Here is a 24,679-nt window from a genome sequence, read left to right as displayed (position 1 = left end):
AAGGGGGATGGGGAGAGGATTCTGAAATAAATAGAGAGAGAGGGGGAGGTGGATTGAAGATGGATAAAGGAGAAAGATAGGTGGAGAGGAGACAGACAAGTTAGAGGGGCGGGGATGGAGCCTGTAGAGGTGAGTATAGGTGGGGAGGTAGGGAGGGGACAGGTCTGGCTGTAGTACCTGGTTTGCTTCAGGACGTGGTCGAACAGTTTCAAGGCCGAAGAGATTACGAGAGAGTTGCAGTGGGAGAGAGACCCACTGAGGTTTTTTTTTGGAGGGAGGAGGGTAACTTCTTCAGGGAAGACGTCCTTAGAAGAGGCTTCACAGTGGGGTTAAAATTGTTTCAGAGAAAGTAGGAACTGCAGATGCTGGAGAATCTGAAATAACAAAGTGTAGAGCTGGATGAACACAGCAGACCAAGCAGCATCATAGGAGCAGGAAGGCTGAAGTTTATCCACTTCCCCCTCTCCCTATTTATTTCAGAACCTCCTTCCCCTCCTCCATTTTTGAAGAAGGGCCTAGGCCCGAAACATCAGCCTTCCAGCTGCTATGATGCTGCTTGGCCTGCTGTGTTCATCCAGCGCTACACCTTTTTAGCTGAGTTTGGACTAGTTTTACCCTGATATGGTTCCAGGTTTGTTAACTTCAGCCCTGATTTTCTTATAACTTTGTCACAACTGTTTACATTTGGGTGGTTGACTGGACCACTTCACAGAAGGCGTTAAGATTCAAGCACTTAGTATGGGTGGGATGACGATAGAGAGAGTTATGTGCATGTAAGACTGGTTAGTTATTGATCAGCTCTCTTCCCATTTTGTATTAGTGAACTGCTGGCCTTGTTGCAGCAATCTAGAGGTTTATACTATTGTTTTTGGTGCGAGTGCAGAAATCATTAGATTTAATGCATTCTGTTTCACAATGGGTCACGATGGAACTTGAACCAATTGCCCAGTGCCCATAATCTTGGAACTACAACCCTTATATTTTGAATATCAATATTTAGCTTCCATTTTTACCCCATATTGGAATGTTGCTACACTGAACTGAAACAATCTCATACTTAGTTTTCATCGCTAATTTAACTTTAAATTTTCTTTGTAGTCTACCAAACTGAGTTCATATTCATCCCTCTGGAATGCAGTCTTGCAGTCAACTTCATATTTGCCTTTTTCTTTCCCCCTTGTTTTAAAATAAATGTTAGAGTTGCTCAGTCTCATTTTTTAAAGTTTTGAATTTAGAATTTGTTTTTCTCATCACAGAAAATTAAGTCCGTTATCACTCTCCCGCATCCATCATGAGTCTTTGATATCAGTCAGCCAGGTACCACTTGAAGTAGTCCACTTCTGCTGTGCTTCCTCTGACTTTGATATAATTTAATTTATTCATCACTTTTCTATTGTTCACACATTCTACTTGGGCTCTTATTTCACTGGCTTCTAAAATCATCTCATTTGCCACATTGAAACTTGCTTCAGAACATACAGGATTCTGAGAGTGTTCGACGCAGCAGATGTTGATAAGATCCCTTCACTGTGGGAATATTGAAATAGAGCACCTGTTACAGAATAAGGGCAATCTAATTTAAAACCGAGACACAAGGGAATTTTGTCTTTGAAGAATGAGAGTCCCTGGACTTCTCCTCCCCAGATCGTTGTGAAAGTTCAATCACTAAAAGTACTCAAAAGGGAAGTTGGTAAGCTGTTTGAAAAGTCACAGGCAGCAGTGAGGAACTAGCACGAAAGACTAGTTGGGGCCTGGAGAAGATCAAATTAATACGGAGTAGGTATGAGATGTTATAAGCAGGCTTCAAGGTACATAAATCCCCAGTGCCTGATGAGATGTACCCCCAGCTGCTGTGGAGGACGTCGCCGGGACCCTGACGGAAATATTTAATATTTCGCTGGTCACAGGTAAAGTGCCAGATAACTAGGAGACAGCTAATTCGGTTCCTTTATTCAAGAAGAGCAGCAGGTTTAGGCCAGGTAATTAAATTCCAGTTCGTCTGAAGTCAAAGGCGGAGAGATGCAGGATTTGATCAGTGATTGTCAACGTGGATTTTCTTTTGGAGGGAGATCTTGTCTGACTAATTTAATTGAGTTTTTTGATAAGGTGACTAAATCTGTTTTATGACTATGGTGGCTTACATGAATTTAAGTAAGGACTTTGACACGATTCCATGTGGAAGGCTGGTCGTAAAAGGTAAGAGCCCATGGGATCCAAACTTAGATTACAAATAAAAGGCAAAGGGTGGTGGTGAAGGGATGTTTTTGTGATTGGGAGCCTGTGACTACTGGTGTGTCTCAGGGATCAGAGTTGGGACCTTGTTAGTTGTATGTACATTAAAGATTTGGGTGTGAATGTAGAAGATATAATTAGTACATTTGCGGATGACATAAAATTAATAGTGTTGTTGATATGGTCTCAGGCTACAGTCTGATAGTGGTCTGCTGTTAAATTGGGTGGAGCAATGACAGAATTTAATCCTGATAAATGTGACATCATGCATTTTGGGAGATCCAATAACGGGAAGGATATACACAATTAGTGGTAGGTCCCTTTAGGCTGCTGAGGAGTAAAGTGGCACAAATCCATAGATTACTGAAAGTGCCAGTGCAGATAGACAGTCCAGTGAAGTATAGTTTCAGGATGGTTGCCTTCCTTAGTCTGGGCATAGAATATAGGAACAAGCAAGTCTTGTTTCAACTTTATAAAGCATTGTTTTGGCCACAGATGGAATACTGTTTGCAGTTCTGCGTGCCACACTGTTGGAAGGACGAGATTGCCCTGGAGAGGATGCAGAGGAGATTGACAAGGATGTTGTCTGGAATGAAAAGTCTTGGTTGTAAGGAGAAGCAGGATAGGTTCGGGGATCTGAGATGATTATTTCTCACCTAAAGATAGTGGGAATGTAGAATGAGAGATAATGGGAACTGCAGATGCTGGAGAATTCCAAGATGATAAAATGTGAGGCTGGATGAACACAGCAGGCCTAGCAGCGTCTCAGGAGCACAAAAGCTGACGTTTCGGGCCTAGACCCTTCATCAGATGAAGGGTCTAGGCCCGAAACGTCAGCTTTTGTGCTCCTGAGATGCTGCTAGGCCTGCTGTGTTCATCCAACTTCACATTTTATTATCTGGAAATGTAGAATGTGCTGTCTAAGACAATGGTGGAGGCTGGTGTTCTTGCAACATTCAGTAAACTGGATGAGCACTTAAAATGGTAGGGCTTGGTAGGCAATAGACCAATTACAGGTAAATGAGATTAATGCAGTTTGGTGTTTTTTGTTTGGATTAGATATGGTGGGTTGAATTGCCTATTTCAAAGCTGTATATTTCAAAGACTCTCTCCATAACCTTACAGAATAGTGGCGCATGGGGGATCTTGTAATGAACCCTACCTTTTGCAGCAGAAGGCCCAGGTTTGAGCCCCACCTACTCCAGAGATATGTCACAACACATCCAAAAGTGGTTGTTTATAAATATCTACAATGGCAGTGCAGACTCAAGGGGCCTCGTGACCTATCCCTGCTCCTAGTTCCAATGTATACGATTTTAATTCATAGTATTTTGCAAATATTGCCAAACCTCCTAATTTTCAACAAGCTTTGTTCTGAAAATGCAGCCCTTTGAACATGTCCAGAATCAACTTTAAGCTCAAACTTGTTGTGATGCAGTCCACATTTTCAAACTGCAAATGCTAATTACACACCGGAAGATTTGGATTTGTTTTGCTGTTTGAATATCAAAAACGCAAGTAATTGCTGCTATTCACATAAGAATGCCTTTTTTTGTTTTTAAATTCTGGTTTACCATAATTACTGTTCCTTTTAATAATCAATTTCAATTTTTACAAGATACTTTGATGCTATAGAGGTTTTCTTAATTTTCCTTTTAGATGCTACGTGGAGGTGGATAGAATTACTTTTCCTTGTTACCTACTTGTCCTGTGTGTTCCTGTCGGTATATGAATTACATGAGCTTGTAACTGGGTCACTGAATATTTTCATGCAAATTATTTGTTGTAGTCTGAAGGTAAGTAGAGGATGTGCAAAGCCACAGGTGCCTTGGAAAAGATGAAAAGTTGTTATATTTGCACATTTATTGTTTGTCGTGATCAGCCAATGTTTGAAGTGAGTCTTTATATTTTTGTGCGGAACAATGATGTGCAGAAGGAAGTTATGTTCCTCTGCCACTCTGAAGTAATAAAGTGGGCCATTCTTGAATTGACATATATTGAAAACATTCCCTGTATTTATACAGAACAAATTATATTTATGGTTTTTCAGCCCATGGTCAGTAACTGCAAGTTTATAGTAAGTTGGAAGCATTGCAAGTGACTTGAAAGGGGTCTTTATCTGTTAATACATTGCCATCTCATATTGCCTTCTGTTGCTGTTGAATTATTTACTCTTCATTTGCATTTATTTTCCCCACTCTTCTTAGGTTCTCACACATCCTTCCTATGATGTAAACTTGCAAACTGCGTCAATATAATTTTCCAACTGGCCGCCTGAACATCTGCAGAATCACCGGTGGAGGGAATGAATGTTTTACGGCTGTAGTTTGGGTGCTTATTAATTGGATTGCATTGACCAAGCTAATGAACATAGAAAATAGGAATCAGGGTAGGCAATTCAGTTCATCAAGCTTGCTCCACTATTCAATTTGGTCATGGCTGATAATCTGTCTCAATGTCATACCCTCACTTTTCCTCCATGCCCTTGACACCTTTAGTGGTGTTGAGCATATTGAGATATATTAAAACTGCACTCAATGAAATTGGAGAGTATTTAATCACATGCCTGATTTGCACCTTTTGGATGGTTGACAGACTTTGGCAGGACAGAAAGTGAGTTACTTGCTGCTGCATTCCCATGCACTGACTTAGTGTTATTTGGTCCATTCAGTTCAATTTCAAGTCGATGGTAGACCCTGGGATGATAAGTGTGATAGATTTCAATGATGGTAAGGCTGTCGAATGTTAAGAGAAATTGTTGGATTTTCTGTTGTTGTAGGTGGCATTTGTGTGGCATGGATATTATTTGCCACCTATCAACCCGAGCCTGAATTTTGCCCAAGTCTTGCCACATTTGGACGAGTAGTGCTACAATTCCTGAAGAGAGAGAAACTGAAATGAACATTGTGCAATGATCAGCAAACATCTCCACTTCGGAACTTAAATTGGAGAATGGGTCATTGGTGAAGTAGCTGGAGATGGTTGCATCTAGAACACTGTGCTGAAGAGCTCTGGTAGCAGTGTCCTTGGTTAAGATGATTGACCTCCCAGTAATCAACTTTTATGCTAGACACAACTCAGACAGGGACTGGGCTTTTCCCTAATTCCTAATGTATTTCGTTTACCAGTATTCTTTGAAGCTGCACTCAGTCAAATGCTGCCTTGGTGTCAAGGGCAGACGTTCTCACATTCTCCTTGTTTCAGCTCTTTTGCACATTTGGGACCGTGGCCTCAGTGATATCAGGAGCCAAGAGGCCTGATAGAATCCAATTTGAGTATCACTCAGCAGTTGTTGCTGGGCCACTTTATAGCATTACGACTAATACTTGCCATCACGTTGATTGAGAATGGACTGATCGGGCAGTAACTGACTGGATTGCTGTTTCCTGCTTTTGTTGGACTGAACTGACCTGAACTTACCTACTTTTATATTTTGCCAGGTAGCCGCCAGTGTCAAAGCCGTCATGGAACAGTTTGACTTGTGCCACAGCTACTTCTGGAAGAAAAGTCCTAATTACTCCATAGAACCATAGAAATGATACAGCACTGAAAGCAGCCATTTGGCCCATCTTGCTCATGCTGACCAAAAGATAAGCAGATGCCCTTTCTACTCCCATCTTCCTGCGCTCTGTGCTGTCTGATCTAATCCTTACTTTGTCATCAAGCCTGCCAACATGGGTGGTGCTGTTGTTGTCTGGTGTACTGACTTTTACATTGTGGAGTCTGAGCCTCCTGAATTCTCCTGGACCATAATCCCACTGTTGAGCATCAGGCCATTGTGTCCACGACTGTCACTAACCTCGCCTCATCTGGGGATCTCTCCGCGACAGTCTCCCTGCTCATAATACCCCAATCCTATGTAAACTAGTTCTGTCTTCTCCACGAAATCCACAAGCAGGACTGGCTAGGCAGGATGGTCTTAGGGCCGTCCACTTCTTCCTGGAAAGCAGACCTGAACCATTTCCTACAACCACATCCTCCTGCCTGGTCGGGCTCACCTCACTTTGAACAACTTCTGTTTTTGCTCCCTTCACTTTCTTCAGGTCAAAATACATTGGTACCTTCATTGGCCCCAGTTATACCTGTTTCTTTGTGGGGCAAATGGAATATTCCTTGTTCAAATCTTACTTGGGTCCATCGCCACAACTTTTTCTCCACTACATTGATGACATCGTCAGTGCTGCTCCTTCTCTCACCCGGACTTGGAAAAGGCGTTCAATTTCACTTCCAATTTCAACCCTGCTCTCCCCTTCACCTGGTCAGTCTCTGACTCCTCCCTTCCCTTTTTCACAGACTGTTTGCTTTGAGACACTAGGATTCACTCGTTCTCTGTTCCCAACATCTTCCCACATCCCTGTGGCACCCTCCTCGATATCTCAGGCTCCAGACATGCCTTCTGGGGTGAAGCAGCAATTTACCTGCACTTCTTACAACCTCATCCTATATTCACTATTCACAGTGTGGTCCCCTCCACACTGGGGAGAGGAAACGCATACTGGGTGACCACTTTGCAAAATGACCCCAAGCCTCCAGTTGCCTTTCACTTAAACACACACCATGTTCCCATGGCAATATTTCTGTAACTGGCCTGCCACAATGTTCAATGAGCTTCAATGAGGACAAGCTGAGAGACCAACATTTCATTTTCTGCTTGGGGACTTTGCAGCTTCTAGGACTCAGCATCAAGTCCAATAACTTTAGAGCCAGTTTCCATCCTTATTTCTTCTCCACCCCACCCAGTCCTGTCATGGCATGGGTTGCTTTTAGTGGAAACACCCATTCTCCCCTACTCCTAGGCTCATTATTACACTATATAGGTTGCATTCACTACAGCTCACCCATTTTGGGGAGGCGATGGCCTCATGGTGTTATCACTGGACTGTTGATCCGGAAACCTAGACACCGATCTGGGGACCTGGGTTTGAATCCTGCCATGACAGATGGTGGAGTTTGAATTCAATAAATATCTGGAATTAAGAGTCTAATGATGGCCATAAATCCATTGTTGTTTGTTGGAAAAGCCCATCTGGTTCACTAATGTCCCTCAGGGAAAGAAAGTGCCATCCTTACCTGGTCTGCCTATTTGTGACTCCAGACTCTCAGCAATGTGGTTGACTCTTAACTGCTCTCTGGGCAGTTAGGGATGGACATCAAATGCTGCCTCACCAGCAACACCCTCATCTTGTGAATGAATAAAAGGAAAGGATTTTCTCCTACCCATAGCTCTTATTATCACTTACTCAGCATTTTTTGTCTATCCTGGCCTGCTATCCATAATTTCCTGGTTTACCCCCCCTTTCATAGCTGTCTCTCTCTTTTCCTTTGGGCTCCATGTTTACCTATTTGCCGACCTCTCCCACCAAGGTTCCACACCTCCCCTAACTTTGGTATCAGCATAAGCACCATGTTTCCTAACTGCTAAAAGTTCTGATGAAGAGTCACCGGACTCAAAATGTTAATTCTGCTGTCTTCCTACAGATGCTGCTAGACCCACTGAGTTTCTCCAGCGATTTCTATTTTGTTTCGGATCTCCAGCGTCCACAATTCTTTGTTTTGTTTTTTATTTGACCTGATGTCGCAAGATTTCATAAAATTCAGAATCAGTGTTGATGCCAGGGCAGTGCCCCCTCTCCTGACTCAGTATCAGTGTGTTGCCACCTCTGGTGAATCTATCGCATCGGTGCTAAAGGACTTATCCAGGAATGGTGATGGTGGTGTCTGTGAAATTCACTATGTACTATATTTTGGTGTGTTGTCTGTGTCAAACTATTACCTGACAAGTCTATAGGACAATACTAATTTTGATACAACATGCCCAGGTGTTAGTAAGGAGGATTTCTCAGCAATGGAACAGTATGTACAATTGTTGTTTCATTTGTTTTGTTCAATGGCAGGTGGTATATCTTGTCTTATTTCTTTCTATAGTTGTATTTGTAACTGTGAGATTTGCTAGGCCTTTCAGAGGGCCACTGCAAGTCTACCAAATTGCTGTGGGTCTGGACACCTGTACAAAGCGGATCAGTGATAGATGGCACATTTCCTTCACTGAAGGATGTTTAGTGAAAGGTGTTCTTTTTATCGATCAATGATAGGTGTATTTAATGAGTGAATACTTTATTGTCACGTATATTATGTGAAATATAGTAAAATACAGTGAAAAGCTTTCATTTTTCCTTGTCATCTGGCACTATTTTGATAGTTTAACATTAAAAGAAAAATGAAAAAATATAGTTTAAACATCTACGTTCAAGTTCTGATCTGGCTCAAAACCACCATGTCCTGCCAGATCCAATTAACATCTAAGTCACTGATCCTCAACCACCATTCACGGCAACAGTCGGCTCCTCCCGGCATCAGCGGCGGCATGACTCACTGCAGAGGCATGAGCTCAGCACAGAGGTCCGACGCAGAAAGTAGAGCAAGTCCTGATGATCTCCTCTTGGCCAATGATTTGCTTTGTGGCTTTTTTAAATTCATTTGTGAGACATTGGTGTTGCTGGCCTGCCAGGACGTGCTGTGGGTCAACTTATAAAACTCTTAGGAAGGGAATTCCAGGATTTCGACCCAGTGACTGTGAAGAAACTGCAATATATGTCCAAGTCAGGATGGTGAGTGTATTCGAGAGGAACCTTGTTGGTGTTCCTTTTCATCTGCTGCCCTTATCATTGAGATATAAGTGGTTGTAGTCTTGGAAGGTGCTGTCTAAGGTTCTTTGGCAAATTTCTGATGAGCTTTTTAAAGATATTGCATACTGCTACTACTGAGTATCATAGTGCACAGACTGCATGTGAATATGATGCTAATCAAGCGGGCTGCTTTGTTCTGGATGGTATCAACCTCCTTGAACGTTATTGGAGCTGCACTCATCCAGACAAGTCATCACACTCCTGACTTGTGCCTTGTACGTGAACAGACTTTGGGGAGCCCGGAGGTGAGTTCTTGCTGCAGAATTCCTAGCTTCTTGACCTGATTTTGTAGCCACAGTATTTATTTAACATGTTCGTTTACGTTTCTGGTCAATGGTAACTACCCCCAGAATGTTGATAGTGGATTTCAGTGATGGTAACGCCACTAAATGTGAATGGGCAATGGTCACGCACAGGGATTGTTTGCAGTGACATTCAAGAAAGGTTGGTTTTTGCTCCATACTTCTTTGCAAAATTTACAGATGACCTAGATTTGGAGCAGCAGTATTATATAAAACCTGCAGGTGAGACAGAATTTGGCAAAATAGTAAACATAGTTAAAGACTTGAGTGTCACATAAACAGGATGTTGAACTTGGCAAAAATATGGACGATGGAATTCAGTTGTAGAAGTAATGCAGTTTCGAAGGATTAGAGAACTAATACTGAAAGACAGGAAAGTATAAATTGTGTAGTTTTGAAAAATGACGATGAGCTGAGACAGGTTGATATCAATATACACACAAGCTGAAGATAGCTTTTTTAAAAAAAAAAGCTTGGATTCATTGGTTTCTAAAAAAAAAAGGAATGCAGTGTAAAAGTATATGAGAGAAGAGTCATACTGAACATGAAATTTAACTAACTTTTCTCTCCACAGATGTTGTCTGACATGCTGAGTTTCTGCAATACCTTCTGTTTTTAATTCAGATCTACAGTACTTGGCTTTTATTATAGAAGGTATCTGGGTCTGATTGACTGTCTGAATTTAGCATGAAGAGGGTTTTAGAAAATGATTATTAACTCCAGTTACTGGATTATAGCAGACATCCTTTTGGGCTGATTACAGAGCTTTTAAAGCAAACACAAAATATAAGTAGATATGTATTAACAATTGATTCACCACACATTGAGTGACAATGACAAACTTCAGTTATGATTAGATTAGAAAAGTCATAACTGTTTTTGGGTCACAGTAGGTGAAAAGGTAACCCAGGAGAGGTTTTCAAAATGATTGTAGACCAAATAGGTAAAAAGGATACATTTGCTGAGAGGCCTCGTACCAAAGGTCATGGATACAAAATCATTGGAAAATGATCCAAAGAAGAGACGAAGAGGCATATTTTTCTCTCAACATTGTCAAGATCTGAAGTATTGAACAGTTTACGTGAAAAGGTAAAATAAAATGATTTTCTGGGTAATCTTAGTTGGGAATTGCACAAGTACTTGAAGCTGAGGGATTTAGGATTTAGCTTTGGGAAAAACGGGCATTGGGACTCAGCACCATTATGCTTAGAAAGAACAAGAATAAGCATGATTGGCTGAATCGCTTCCTCTGTGCAGTATGTTTCCATCATTCCATGATTAAAATTGATCATTTGCAAAATTTATAGGTTCCTTGAATTTCCGCAGATATGCTTTTTGTTCTAGGATTGTCCCACTTTTGTGACCCAAAGTGCAAAATATTCCTTATTCTTAGATATCCTCATCAGTCTGCTAGATATTATTGAGATGTTTTAATATTCTTAAAGTAGTCTTAACATCCTGGAAGTTATCACTGACCCAATATTAAACTGAACTAGCCATATGAACTATCTGCGTACAAAAGTAGTTCAGAGGAGGAATAGTGCGGTGAGTAACTCACCAACTGACTCCCCAAAGACCATCCACTGTCTACAGGGCACAAGTTGGGACCGTAATGGAATATTGCCTGAATGAGTGCAATATTACAGAAGCTTGAAACCATTTAGGACATCTGGCCCCAGATTCACAAACATTCATTCGTTCCACTACCAATGCTCAGGAGCAGCATGTACCATGTGAAAGATGCACTCCAGAAATTCACCAAGGCTCCTTTGACAGCACCACTCAAAGTTCTGCTATCCAGCAGGACAAGGTCAGCACATACTTGGAAATACCACCAACTATCAGTTCCCTTCCAAGCCACACTCAATCCTGATTTGGAAGTATATGGCCATTCTTGCGGTGTGACGGAGGTGAAATTCTAAAATCCCCTGCCTGAGCCATTGTGAGTGTACCAGTGTCAAATGAACACAGGTACAAAGGGAACATATTTGAAGAAAATGCAAATATGTGGTTTATTAATCAGGCAGTGCTGGTCCAGGATACCTGTAAGATTAAAACATAACTGCAAATTGACTTGGTGAAGGGAAAGAATAGTGGAAGGGGAGATAGATATTGCAAAAAAGAAACTGCACAACTAATTGCAAAGGGCTAAATCTTGCTTTTAGCCAGTACTTGCCAAGAATAATTGTATTACTTAGTAAATTTATGACCAATAGCCTTAATGTATATTTGTAAGCTGCATTCTAAAGTCACCTATAGAATTGTGGAGACATTGAAAGTTATATTGTGATTCATTGTATTGGTGTGGTGAAGCAAGAGTGGTTATCACAGACATTGAGGAAAATCTTAAAATGAGTTGTAAGTTATTGAGTTCTGGCATAGGCGATTGTTAATTACAGGCAAAATGTATTGCTAATTAACTGAAATTAACTAATAACAGCTTCTACATTCTGAATGCCAGGCAAACTAAAATTGCTTTGCCAGAATTAATCACAATGAACAATGAGACTGCCCAGTTTCACCATTTCCTGTTTTCATGGAAACATACTCTGTCAAATCACTACGGAGAAACATTAAGAATAGTCAGTTCCTGCCTCACTGTGGATACACACCAAAGGGATGTGTACATTTCCTGAAGTTGACATTTTCCGCTCCCACCCTGCAAGTAAAATATTTTGTTCATTAACCAAAGTCCATTTTTTTGAAATATGTGCATGCTTATTATCTCCAAATTTTATGATAACGAAGCAGTTATGTTCTATTTATCCAGGTGAGAATACAGGTTTGAAGTCTCTGTTTTTGCTTGAACCATTTTCAAATTCGTACCATAATTGTGTCAGATCAAAGTGATTGCATGTATATTTTTATCAATGAAACATTACTCGCATGAAATACATGTTTGGTAGCGTGGTAATGAAATACTGTCCTAGAGGCTTGACATTGGCCTTGAAAGTTATCCAATTTTTTAATGAAAATCTCAGGGCTGCAATCAGATCTCCAAAGTTGACTGACCGTTAGATTAGTGGAAATTTGATCATCATTTTTGCTTAGCCTGTATTCAGAGGTTTATGTGGGAAATCTTAGATGATGTGCTTCTGCCTTAAAGAAGGAAGGGACAAAAATACTGATGAAAAATCAGCAACAATGGAAAACAAGGATTATTTGAAAAAACTGGGGAAGAATACTGTGCACTTTCCATGTGTTCTGTTGCTATTAAAGAAATTTTAACAAATAATTTTAAAAATACCGCTATAGTTTTACTATAACTTTTAAATGCTGCAGGATGAGCCATTCCATTCAGGAGAACTTCTTTACTGCTATCGTTACTTTTTAAAATACACCTAGTTCATAACAATTCAAGATGTTTTCAAAGTGGTTTTCTGACTCTTTAATGCCAGGGAATGAAAAGTACAATTAATGGGATAATGCATAGAGTGTCTTAATCTTAGAATAAGTTAAAATAATTGAAATCCTTTTGTGAAATTATGCAAAAGTTATTATTAGAACAGATTAAATATTGTTCATTAGGCTGTTTATTAGAGTGTGGTTGTGCTCAACAGAGGTACAATATAGCTGCTTGCCTAATAACATCATGAATTGTCATTAATATTAAATAAACTGTTTATAGTGGCTAACCCTACAACAAAAATAGAATTTTATTTCCATCAATCAAGCTATTAATTGGTTCAGAAGCCTATGTTCTCAGATTCATGTGACTATTTACTTATATTGAGTCAGTATTTATTTGGACAAGAATATATTGAAAGCATATTTAAAACTGATCATCAGTTCAATAAATCTTAAAGAATTTGTGTTTTTTACAAAGGGACACAGCTCTGCATTTCTGAGTAGAGATTCTAATCCAGCCTCCTTCAGTCAACCAGAATTCCATTCTGAAAGTTCGTTCATAGTGTTAAACTATCAAATGAAGGGAAACCATGCTGCTTTACACGGCAGTCAGCTGCTGTATTTTGACATGCAAAGGCACTGACAGTCAATTTCACAACTATTGCCAAAGTGCAAGTACAGAGACAAAGTGGGATGTTAGGGTGCTGAGAGTGTAGCGTGTCAGGTGAGTAGTGAGTAGGTAAACCAGGCACCAGCTTGGTAAGTGAGGGTGTTGTGGTAGACGTCAAATAATTATGCTGCAAGATAAGCAGTGTGTTATCTGGTTAGGGTGTCAGCTTCAGGACTGAGGGTGGATGCCAGGTAAATAGAGTACCAGCATGGGGCAAGCAGATGGGAGATGGTTGGTCAGTTGGATCTGGACAGTGGAGGGGAAAATAAGGGGTAAGGATGGGGCGGCTCATCAAATGCTTGGGGTTTTTTTTGGATTAGAATGGAGACTTCCAGAAGGCTCCAAGTATAGCGGATTTGCCCAGTGGAATCTTAATTTCCCAGGCAGTTAGTTTGGAGTATGTTGTAATGGGGATTCCACAGGGGTGCCATGTGCAAATCTGGTTTACACTGAAATAGCAGCTGTGTGGCCATTGAAATATTCAGCCCAAAATGTTTTCTGGTATATTCAAAGGCAGTGCACTGGTGAAATCCACTGATATCTTCTTGAAGTTACACCAGTTTTGCTAGTTCCGAATAAAATTTATTCTTCTAGCTTAGAAGAATATTCTAACATTCTTTTGTATAGTTTTTGGAAAAATCTTGCATGAATAGCTCAAAAAGTCAAAAGATATGGAAAGCAGTTATGATTCTCCAGTTGTTGAGCCTTCTCAGCTGGGGAGAGTTCTATGATTTTTGTTTAGTCTTGTGTTGTTAGCAGATTTCAAGTTGGCCAATTCGTTGACCTTAGAATTCTAAGGTTATGTGGGTGGCAGAAAGAGCTACCTAAGATTCCTTCTACTCACCCTATCCATTGAACTCTGCTGCAGGTGGGCTTGTGTGGAGTAATGAAGCAGAAGCCTTTTTACTGGCAGGAGGATCTGTGGTAAGATGACGTAGATTTGCAAAAGAACTGCAGGGAAGAGAAGTTGCTTATGATCTAGAATGGCATTGCCTTAAAAGTGGTGAATACAGATTCAGTAAGGGTGAAGGGGACTTGAAATATGCATTGAAATAATGTGTAAGACTATAAGGGAGACTTAAAATGGAACATTTGAACGGTATCACAGTTTTCATAATGGCAAGATGTTCCACAGTGCTTTTTAGTCAAGGATTATCTTTGACATATAATGTTTATTGTAACAAAGGAGCTAGAATAGCAACAGGGGAGCTAAATGGCCTTCGGTGCTGTATGATTCTTTGGAATGGGGTTAACGCTTAGTTGCAACAACTCCCTAGTTTAGACTTTGATTGTTTTGGCAGTTAAGGGAATCTTAGACCCAATGTCCTGATGACACTTTTCCCTCAGTCTCCTTCACAGACAGATTCAGGTCATTATCAGATTGGTGTTTCATGCAATGCTCCAGGCTACCATGATCTTTTTGTTTCATCTTTAATGAGATGTTGGCTTGCTAGACCATTTCAGAAGATGCTTGAGAGTCAGCAATATCACTGTGGGTCTGGAGTCACATTTAGGCAGACCCGGCAAAGATTGCAGATTTCCTTCCCGAAAGGACATGAGTGAACCAGACGCAATTTTATGACAATCAGCAATGGTTTCCTGGTCACTATTAGATTAGCCTTCATAAATTGTGCAGTGACTGAACTTTAGCATTTAATTGGCTGGATGTTACTTTGATATATCTTGTGGTGTAAAAGGTGCCATATAAAGAAATTGACGCCAGAACAAAAATAAAATGTGATGCAGCATTACTGGGAGTATGCATTTAGTATTGTTGGGTGGTCCAGAAATCTTTGAGAGGAGTTTTCATTTGAGAATTATTGTTAATTGGTGCAATCTGAAAAGGGACGACAAATAAAATAAGGGATTTGAAAAATTTTCAAATATAAAGTGTACATAAAATAATAATTTTGTCATGAGGTAAAATTGAAACCAAATTAGGTCGAAGTCCGGTAATATATTCTGTTTCTTTACATGTTGAAACAATAGGCATAAAGAACAAGAACTCAAGAAAATGTACGGAATTTACAACAGCAACAAATGCCATGTGCCAGTTGTCATGCTGCTGGTTGGCATTCTTCTTCTGATACCTCAAGGCTTTTCACTGGTTTGTCCTTCTGTTTGTCAGCGTTGTTCAAGGACTTTAGTACAGTGCTGCAACTTGGGTTTCACATCGGTTCCTCGGAATTTTGCAAAGACCACTTCATTTATTTACCTTAGCAGGAATAACATTTCTAATGTAACACCTAAGGATTTAGAAGGATTTAACAGGCTGTCATCACTTTTCCTTGATAACAATGGTCTCATCGATATACACCCTCAAGCTTTTATTAGCCTCACAAACTTGTACTACCTACATTTGAATAATAACCAGATACAGTACATCAGTCAAGGGATATTTGTAAGTCTTGCAAAACTTCGGTATTTATACCTACAACACAATCACATTCTTTCTATTCCAAGAGGATTATTTTCTGACTTGACCACTCTTCGATACTTACAACTGGAAGGAAACTCCCTTACTGTGCTCAGTAATGGAATGTTCACTGGTTTAATGAGTCTTCATACACTGCAGCTCGCTAACAATAAAATTTCCTGGATATCTAATTCCTCATTTAACCAGCTGTCACATCTGGAGTTTCTCAATCTGCAAGGCAATTACTTAACATGGATTCCATCAAATACTTTTGTTCAGCTTAAGATCCTTAAAAGCCTCATCTTATCCAATAACCCAATAAAGTTGATCCATGCTAATTTATTTAATGGATTAGAGAGTCTCAAATTTCTTGACCTCAGTAATTCTAAAATAAAATCCATAGCAAAAGATGGCTTTACTGCAATGAAGAACTTAATACATTTAACACTAAATAACAACAGCATAATTCACGTTAAATCTGATGCTTTTAAAATATTACATCTTGGGTATTTGAGGCTTGACCATAACAATATATCGTTTATTGAGCCTGATGCATTTGAAGGAATGGCAACAACTTTGAAAGTTCTGCACTTGGCCAATAATCATCTTACAAATTTGCTTCCTGATGTTCTGAGACCACTGGCCTCTCTAAATCATTTACTAATGAATGGCAATCCCTGGGAGTGCAACTGTAACTTGCTTGGTTTGCGTAGATGGCTGTTGTCATCCTCATTGAGGTTAAATATTCGTTGTCATAGTCCATCCCAGCTCCGTGGGAAATCCTTGCACTACATCAGTGTAAATGAAGTCAGTGAATGCAATAACACTTTGGTACCTTTGGGATTAGATACTGAAAAGAGATCTCCAACTATTGGCAGAATGTTGACCACAGATACTTCCACTGTTTATTTCAAGTTGGAGCACTATTCTGTCACAGTGCAAGATTTGAGAGACACAGTATTTACCACAGAAGAGACACAGAAGTACACAAGCATGCTACCACGGCAGCTCCCAATGGCATACGAATCTGCAAATTTAACTACATTTACAGCCTCTGATATGGCATCAATTTCAATCAAGCCTTTGTTCATCTGTGAACAAAATTTAGAAAAGTTGAACCAAGCCTTTGATATACTCTTGGTCTTTTTCATCTTAGCCTGTGCAGCAATTTTACTCCTGATTTACAAAATTCAACAACTGAGTAAGAAACTCAAGGATGCTGAGGCAGAAGGAGACAATGCCCTTGAGTATTACAGTGTGTATCCATATGCAAGGTATTATGCGACAGACCCAGACCAAGGTATACCTCCTGAACCTGTGAGAAATCCAGATGAGGATCAAACCAGTAACCTGAATATAGAATACCCTGCTAACCAGGCTCAAGTAATTCTCTTTGAACACTCAGTTTTATGATATGTATTTATATTTTTGATGTACACTGAACAGCACATTATCATTTAAAGACAATAGTTTTTGATTTTGAACAGTTAATTGGAGTTTAAAATGTGTATGTGTAGTTTGTCATCTTACAAGAAACCCCTGTGCAGAACAATATGTTTACTGAAATACTTAACTTATGCAAGTCTACGAGTAAACATCACTTGTTCTGTGGCTTGGACACAGATCCTTCAATGCAACTTGCCCATGTGGACCAGACATCCTAAATCAATGTGGTCCCAATTGCCGATATCCCTGCAAACTCTTCCCGTTCATGTACCCATCCAGATGTATTTGTACCAGCCTCCTCCACTTTCTCTGGTACCACCCTCTGTGTGGAAAGGTTGTTCCTTAGACCCTCTTAAATCGTTCCCTCCTCGCCTTAAACCTGTGCCCTCTAGTTTTGGACTCTCCTACCCTGGGAAAATGACCTTGGCTATTCACCCTGTCCATGCCCGTCATGATTTTATAAACCTCTGTAAGGTCACCCCTCAGCCTCCGCACTCTGTGGAAAAGAGTCCCAGCCTACTCAGCCTCTCCTTATAAAACCTTTTAATCCCAGCAATATCCTTGTAAAACTTTTCTGAACCTTTTCAATTTTCCCAGCATCCTTCCTACTGCAGGGAGACCAGAATTGAATGCAGTATTCTAAAAGTGGTGTGTGCACTATCCTGGATACCAGCCTGGGAGTTCTTTTACTCAGTTCAAACCTAGTGGGATTCTTTTGCTGTCTCAACCACTCTGGCCTGCCGACCCTGATTGTGAAGAGAAATGTTAACTTTTTGGCCAAGGCTTGGCTTAATTTTGGGGTTTTGCTGTGGGCTGACCTAATGTTATTCCATTCAGGATATATCTGAGTGAGGCTATGCTATTGCCATGGTGACAACCAAACTCATTTGGCTTGATGAAGGTGTCCACTTCCATCAGCATACCCTGTTCAGGAAGTTATGAAAAATTAGCTGGATTTTTTAAAAATCTCAGTACGTGGTTATCTTTAAGAGCTGCAATACAGAATAGGTAATATGTATTTATAATTTAGTGAATGTGAAGTATTCAATTGGAAACATTCCAATAGTTTACTGGATACGTTCCTTATATTACAAATATTGCCAGTGTACTGTTCATGAACAATAAATATCCTATGAACAAGTGTTTCGTGCAGAATCCTTGGGCTCTTATTCATGTTGATGATCATTGTGCAATTATGCATCTGTGTCAGTGCCATGTTTTAGTCTGAAATGTTAATGGTAGAAAACACTACACCTTGAGAGATAACAAAGTGTGGAGCTGGATGAACACAGCAGGCCAAGCAGCATCTTAGGAGCACATCAGCATCAGCAGTTCCCATTATCTCCAATACACCTTAAGCGGTACCTGTTTTAGAGATTTTACTAGACTTGAATTATAAATTGTGATCTGATTTAATTTAAAATGGACATTAAAAGTTGTTAAAATACCAGCAGAATAATTCAAGTTAAGACAATAAACATCTCAGGTTCCAGTGTATATTACACAGTCATAGCAAATACAGTACTGCTATTGTAAACATGCCATCGTGGTTCCTTGTAAGTCCATGATTAATACACCAAAAGTACAAAGCAAAATATCTGAAGGAAACAGTTGTTGAAATGTATCAATATTCCATAGGTATGGTTCATTTTATGTTATTAATAAAAAAAAATTTCTTCTAATCTGTCCTGTATTCTGGTATTGCTTTCTGACTTTAGAAAAGACAGCAGCTGAGGCTAGCAATTGATGTCATAAATATGCATTAAGCAGAGCACATTATGTAGATTGTGTCTGTCCTACATATTGTTTATGCTTCTTCTACAAACATGAACTAATCAAAGACATTGTTCTCATCTTCCCTTTGAGTTATCTTTTCCAAATTTCGTGAGCCTAGGATCACTACAGTGCTACTTGTTTGATCAGTTAATCCTTGATTTAGCCCACTCAGCTAAATATATGTTTAACAAACACCAAGAATTCAGGAGAAACTCAGCAGTTCTGACCGCACCTGTGGAGAGATAAACAGTTATTTTGAGTCCGATGTGATGCTTCATCAGAACCGAAAATTAAAATATATATGCGAGAGAATTTGTGTGCTTAACAGTGGACTAGTGCAATCCATTAATGTTTTTTCTTCTATTAACAAACCTTTTGTCTTTTGCATTTACCTCTGCCTTTGTAGAAGTACAAAGAAATTTTTTTACTCGAAACGTTAACAGTTTCTTTCTCCAAAGATCCTGCCAGACCATTTGATTTTTTCCACCATTCTGCGTTTGTTTCAGATTTCCAACATCTGGCTTTATTTAAACATATGTTTATGTTGTTTTTTGTTTTTGATATTTTGTGTAAAATTTGTTAGCCAGGTATTTAACTCCAGGAGTTAATGTAGATTCACTATCTAAAATCAGGGAATGACCACATAAAACAGAGATAAAACAGACTCATTTTTGCACACAAAATTGAGTTTTGGGCATATTCCCTGAAATGTAGTGGATGCAAAGTCCTTGAGTATTTTTAAGGTAGAGTAGTTAGACTCTTAGGCAAGAGGGTGAAAGGTTAACATGGGTAAGCGAGAATATTGTTTTGAGATTACAATCAAATCGGTCAGAACATTGATTGATGGAGTATGCTTGAGGGGCTGAGTGGCCTGTTCCTGTGACTGGTTTAAATTCAAACAAGATTCATTGCACAGTGATTATCCATGCAAAGATGCGCAAATCTTTTTGAATAGCATGTTTAACACTTTTAAAATTGTGTTTTTGAGTTAGCTTATGTCTCATAAAACATTGTATGATTATAGTTCACAACCTTTATGCATTTATTGGCTTTATACTCAGAAGGGATCTCATTATAAGTTTCTGGTTGGCCTAAAAAAAGTTTTTAACGTGTTGTGCATATTATCGCCATTATGAGTAGCGATTTAACATTAATAAAGTTCAAACTGATTAGTTTTAGATTTCATGTCCAAATTTGGTTGCTTTCCATGCTTTTAAAAAGAATATTTTCAAAATGTCAGCATTCCTTTTTTCTTTCACTGTATGCACGTTGTTATCTGAAAAAAATGTTTCAAAGGCTCCTGATGTCAGCACCCAGGAGGGAAAGGCTGCAAGTGGATTTGTTGTGAATGTGTGTGCTGAAAGAGGTTTATAATATGCCTGATGATTTTGATCAATCCGAGGGCTCTGTCAGTGTGGTTCGCTGCAGTGATGTCAGCCTCAAGATTGTGTTTGAACTAGTCATTTGCAAAATAGGAAAATTATTGATTCAAACCACTTTTGTGGTTTTTTGCAGGCAGTAGGATGTCTGGGTCTAAGCGACAAATTTAGACAGTCTTGCTAAATTTTGTGTATGCGGTGAAAACCTTAAACTTTTAGAAGTAAAATTAACAGGGTTTTATTTTAATGGACTGTTCACATTATATTTGCATCAAGTCCTTTTGTTGTCTGTTTGATAATAAGTGGATTTGGACACTTATCTAAATTGTAATCCAAATCCTTATGTTTCTTGGTGATGGCACAGTTTATTGTGTGCAGTCATACTCTCCTTGTCTGAGGAAGGAGGTTGTCGCTATAAGAGAGTGCAGCGGAGGTTTACCAGTCTCGTTCTGAGATGTTGGCACTGATGTATGGGAATAGGTTGAATTGATTACATCGTGCAAATGATGTTGCAAGGTAGGCCATTTGATCCCTTGAGCCTGCACCACCATTCAATATGTTTCTGGTTACCCATTGAGTTCAATATTCTAATCCCAGCCTCCACCTATATTCCTGGATCCCTTTGGTCACAAGAGCTATGTCGACCTCTCAATGTTTTTGCCTCAACCACTTTCTATGGCAGTAAATTCCACAGGCTCCTCACTCTCTGCATGAAGGAATTTCTCCTCATCTCAGTCCTAAAAGGTTTATCCATTATCTTTAAATTATGATTAGGATAACTGCACTTCAGAAGAACAAGAGGAGAATTTCAGAAACCCATAAAATTCTAGCTGGATGGTACAATGGCTCAGTGGTTAGCACTGCTGCCTCACAGCGCCAGGGATCTGGGTTCATTTCCACATGTGTGAATGTGAGTGTGGAGTTTGCACATTCTCCCCTTGTCTGTGTGGGCTTCCTCCGGGTGCTCTGGTTTCCTCCCATAGTCCAAAGAATTGCAGGGTAGGTAAAATGGCCATGCAAAGTCACCCATGGTGTTCAAGGATGTATAGGCTAGGTGGGTTAGCCATGGGAAATGCAGGGTTCCAGGGAGAGGGTAGTTATGTGGGTTTGTGTGGGATGTTCTTCAGAGGGTCGGTCTGGATGCGGTGGGCCAAATAGCCTGCTTCCACACTGCAGGGATTCTATGATTTGTTTTGTGAGTACGTAGGGTAGATGCAGGACGAATCTTTCTGATGGCAATGAAGTCTAATGATACAGGGTAAGCCATTTACTTCAATGATCAGCCATGATTATGGTGAATGTTGATATCTTTCTGTAATGACTTTGTGGATAGTAGATCTTTGAAAACAGCTTATATATGTGTGTAGAGGCTTCGATATTACATATAATTGCTGTGGTTCTTCAAATTGCCATGACTCAGCATACAGTGCATTTTTGTGAGAGACTGAGCATGCATATTAAGAGGTTATACCTGTCAAGTTTAATTAAAAATATTCATACCCATCCAGTATGTAGCAGTGCTGCCTATATGTGTTTATTTAAGAAAACTCAAAAGTTTATGCATCCTACAATGCTTGTTCTCACAAATGAAATAAATGACAATTTAGTGTCCATTCTTAATTTCTAGGAAAAATTGACTTAAAATAAAACAAGTTTTAATCTTTATTGATTATTATTATGATGCATATTTCAATGTGTGTTTTTCTACTGAGGTATTTTACACTGTTCAGAGATCATTTGTCGTGCTATGCCTTTGTTTGCTTCAGAGCAGATTTCTTATTGCGTACTTTGTGGAAGTCACTCAATTTTAAGCTGCTTCCTGTTCTTTTACAGTCTTATTCAAGATAAGTTCTGTGGCATTATAAACATTTGTGTGGAAGCATTACATGATGTTCTGTCAGAGGATCCAGACACAGGAACTTACAAAGAGTAAGTAAGGAGTTCTCTCCATGAATGTGAATGAATTTAAAATTATTATAAATTAGTTTTTTCCAACTACGCTAATTGGAAATTGTGTGATAAAATGGAAACAAAAACCAGGCAGTCTAAAATGCCTGTTTGGTACGCAGACAGCAGATTCAAAGTCTGCCTCTATACCTTAGGACTTTAGTTCTGCTTCTGTATGAAATAACATCTGTAAATGTCCTATTGCCTTGGCTCATTAATTTCCAGGCTGTAAAGCTTGTAGTGAGACTATACTTCATATTTAGGTTAGTATTCAGGGATGATTCCTTCTGCTAATTCATCATGAACCCATTTATCCCAAGGGAGCATTAGGTATGTCACATTTTCATTTGAAATAGCACGTCCTAGTGAATGATTATGCCTTGGGTGAGCTTGATTCTTACTAAAGAGCAAGCTTATTTGGCAATTCTTGTGGCCGAGTTGTAAATTTGCTAAGAGCTTATGCAACATTATCACATTATTATTTATTTACTGTTGTCTGCAAAAAATTTTTAAATTGTCATTTCTAAATTTGCCCTGTGAGTGATGGTAAATTGTCATTATATTAAGAGAATTGTTGGGTTGTTTGCAATTTAATTTTGATCAACATAAATTTACATATATGGAAAGCAGGGTTTTGTTTCCAGGATTTTGTTAAATTACAACCTGTATATTGATGCCTGGCTAGGTATCATCATGCATTACACACAACAAAGGTTCAAAAATGACAATATTTCTATCTTGTCTAATTTTACTTTCTATCTTCATTTTCCTATAATGTTTGCAAAATTCATGAAAATAACTTGACATCATATTCCTCATATTAGTTTTTTTATTCCTGCAGTTTCTATTATTCATCTAATAAGTGTAATTGGTGATTCTGCAGATCATGTTTTTGGGGAAAACATAGTGCCACTCCTTAACTAGAAAGTGTGTACTGTCACAGTTCCGCAAACCATCACAAAATGTATAAATGTATAAACTCCAAATGAGACCACGAAAATGAACAATTTGACTGACTGTTATTCAGAACAAAAGCAATTTACACTATGTCTTGCCAGTAACAGTGATATATTTATTATAACACACTTAATTTTACAAGACCAATGCAAGAGATAATTGTGAACATGACGACTGTTGTTTATACAGTGGTGGTCACTCTTCAAGGCAATTATGTTCCGTGAAGTGATCATCCAGTCTACGCTTTGTTGCCCCAATGTAGAGAAGACCATGTTGTGAGCAACGAATGCAGTAGACTAGTTTCTTGGAACTGTGGGTGAAGTGTTGCTTCACCCGGAAGGTGTGTTTGGGTTCTGGCTGCTCACTGCAGATATATGTTCTGCTTGCAAAAAAGACCCTAAACTACCTGTTGTCTGCCACCCTGCTCCCTAGCAGAAGGGTCTAGGCTTGAAACGCCAGCTTTCCTGCTCCTATGATGCAGCTTGGCCTGCTGTGCTCATCCAGCTTGACACCTTGTTATCTCAACATCTCTATCTCTGGCTTGCCGCATTGTTCCAGCAAAGCGTAACTCAAGCTGGAAGAGCAACATTTCATTTTCCGCTTGGGGACCCTGCAGCCCTCTGGACTCAATATTGAGTTCAATAATTTCAGGGCCTAACTCTCCCATGTCCCAGTCCCCTATCCCACAGACCAGGCCTTGTTACCACATAGCCTGCCATTACATACTACCTGTTATTAATCACTAACAGGCCACATCAATAACTATTCACCCTCCCAGCCTGATCATTATCAACTCTTTGTTTGTCCAACTGCTCTTCTCTCTCTTTTGGGCTCAATCCTATCGTTTACTCCCTCCCCCATCTACCTTCCCATTTTCTCTGCATATAAACTGACGTTTTCCAGCGTACCTTCAGTTCTGAGAGGGGGTCACCGGACCGGAAACATTATCTCTGATATTTTCTTCACAGATGCTGGCAGACCTGCTGAGCTTTTCCAGCAACTTTGCTTTTGTTTCTGATTTACAGCATCTGCTGTTCTTGTAGTTTTTATTGAGTATTTTCAGTGTTGGCCCAGTTGAGTTGTAAGTGGTTTGTTTTGTGAACACTATACGTCTCATTCTGCATCATTTTTGTCAGTCATCTCCATTGCTTTTACTACCTGTCATATGTTCTTTTTCTTTTCTTCCTTGCTATGGTATTGCTTTACCATGTTAGGTCCTTCAAATTTCTAAACTTTTGCTTGTATACTTCAGGACCTAACTCATACACGCACTATAGCCTTTTTTTTAAAACTATGTCATAACTCTTGGGTACGCCACCTGACAGTGGTGCATAAATTTCACATGCTGTAATTATTAACTTGCTTTGTGTCAGCCATGCCTACCTTCCCTTTGGCCACTTCATGTTTTTTATTGTTTTATTAAATGACATAAAGAATGCCTCAAAATCCAGTTCCTGAAATTTGGGTAGGGCCTAATTTCCTTGTCGCATTAGATAATGTCCAAGATTTTCTCTCAGATC

At 39.4% G+C, this 24,679-nt stretch overlaps 2 protein-coding genes across 4 annotated transcripts in view; both read left to right on the top strand.

Moving 5' to 3' along the window:
* The window catches only part of ipo11 (importin 11), a 417,913-nt gene that overhangs the window by 263,006 nt on the left and 130,228 nt on the right, over positions 1-24,679 (top strand). For both annotated transcript variants that reach the window (XM_048538184.1, XM_048538176.1), the window contains exon 28: positions 22,089-22,184. In XM_048538184.1, coding sequence (XP_048394141.1) covers positions 22,089-22,184 — 96 coding nt within the window. The remainder of the gene's footprint in view (positions 1-22,088; positions 22,185-24,679) is intronic.
* LOC125455774 (leucine-rich repeat-containing protein 70-like) lies at positions 11,814-18,776 on the top strand. 2 transcript variants are annotated; one of them, XM_048538209.2, is made up of 2 exons: positions 11,814-11,885; positions 15,228-18,776. In XM_048538209.2, exon 2 carries the CDS (start codon positions 15,253-15,255, stop codon positions 17,065-17,067), a length of 1,815 nt encoding a protein of 604 aa, XP_048394166.1. In that variant the 5' UTR covers positions 11,814-11,885; positions 15,228-15,252; the 3' UTR covers positions 17,068-18,776. The 2 variants fall into 2 exon arrangements, with proteins under 2 accessions (XP_048394166.1, XP_048394156.1); XM_048538199.2 differs by having other exon boundaries at positions 11,826-11,990.

Source organism: Stegostoma tigrinum, chromosome 1 (assembly GCF_030684315.1).
Source record: "Stegostoma tigrinum isolate sSteTig4 chromosome 1, sSteTig4.hap1, whole genome shotgun sequence".
Lineage (NCBI taxonomy): Eukaryota > Metazoa > Chordata > Chondrichthyes > Orectolobiformes > Stegostomatidae > Stegostoma > Stegostoma tigrinum.
This window is presented reverse-complemented; position numbering and strand designations above follow the sequence as displayed.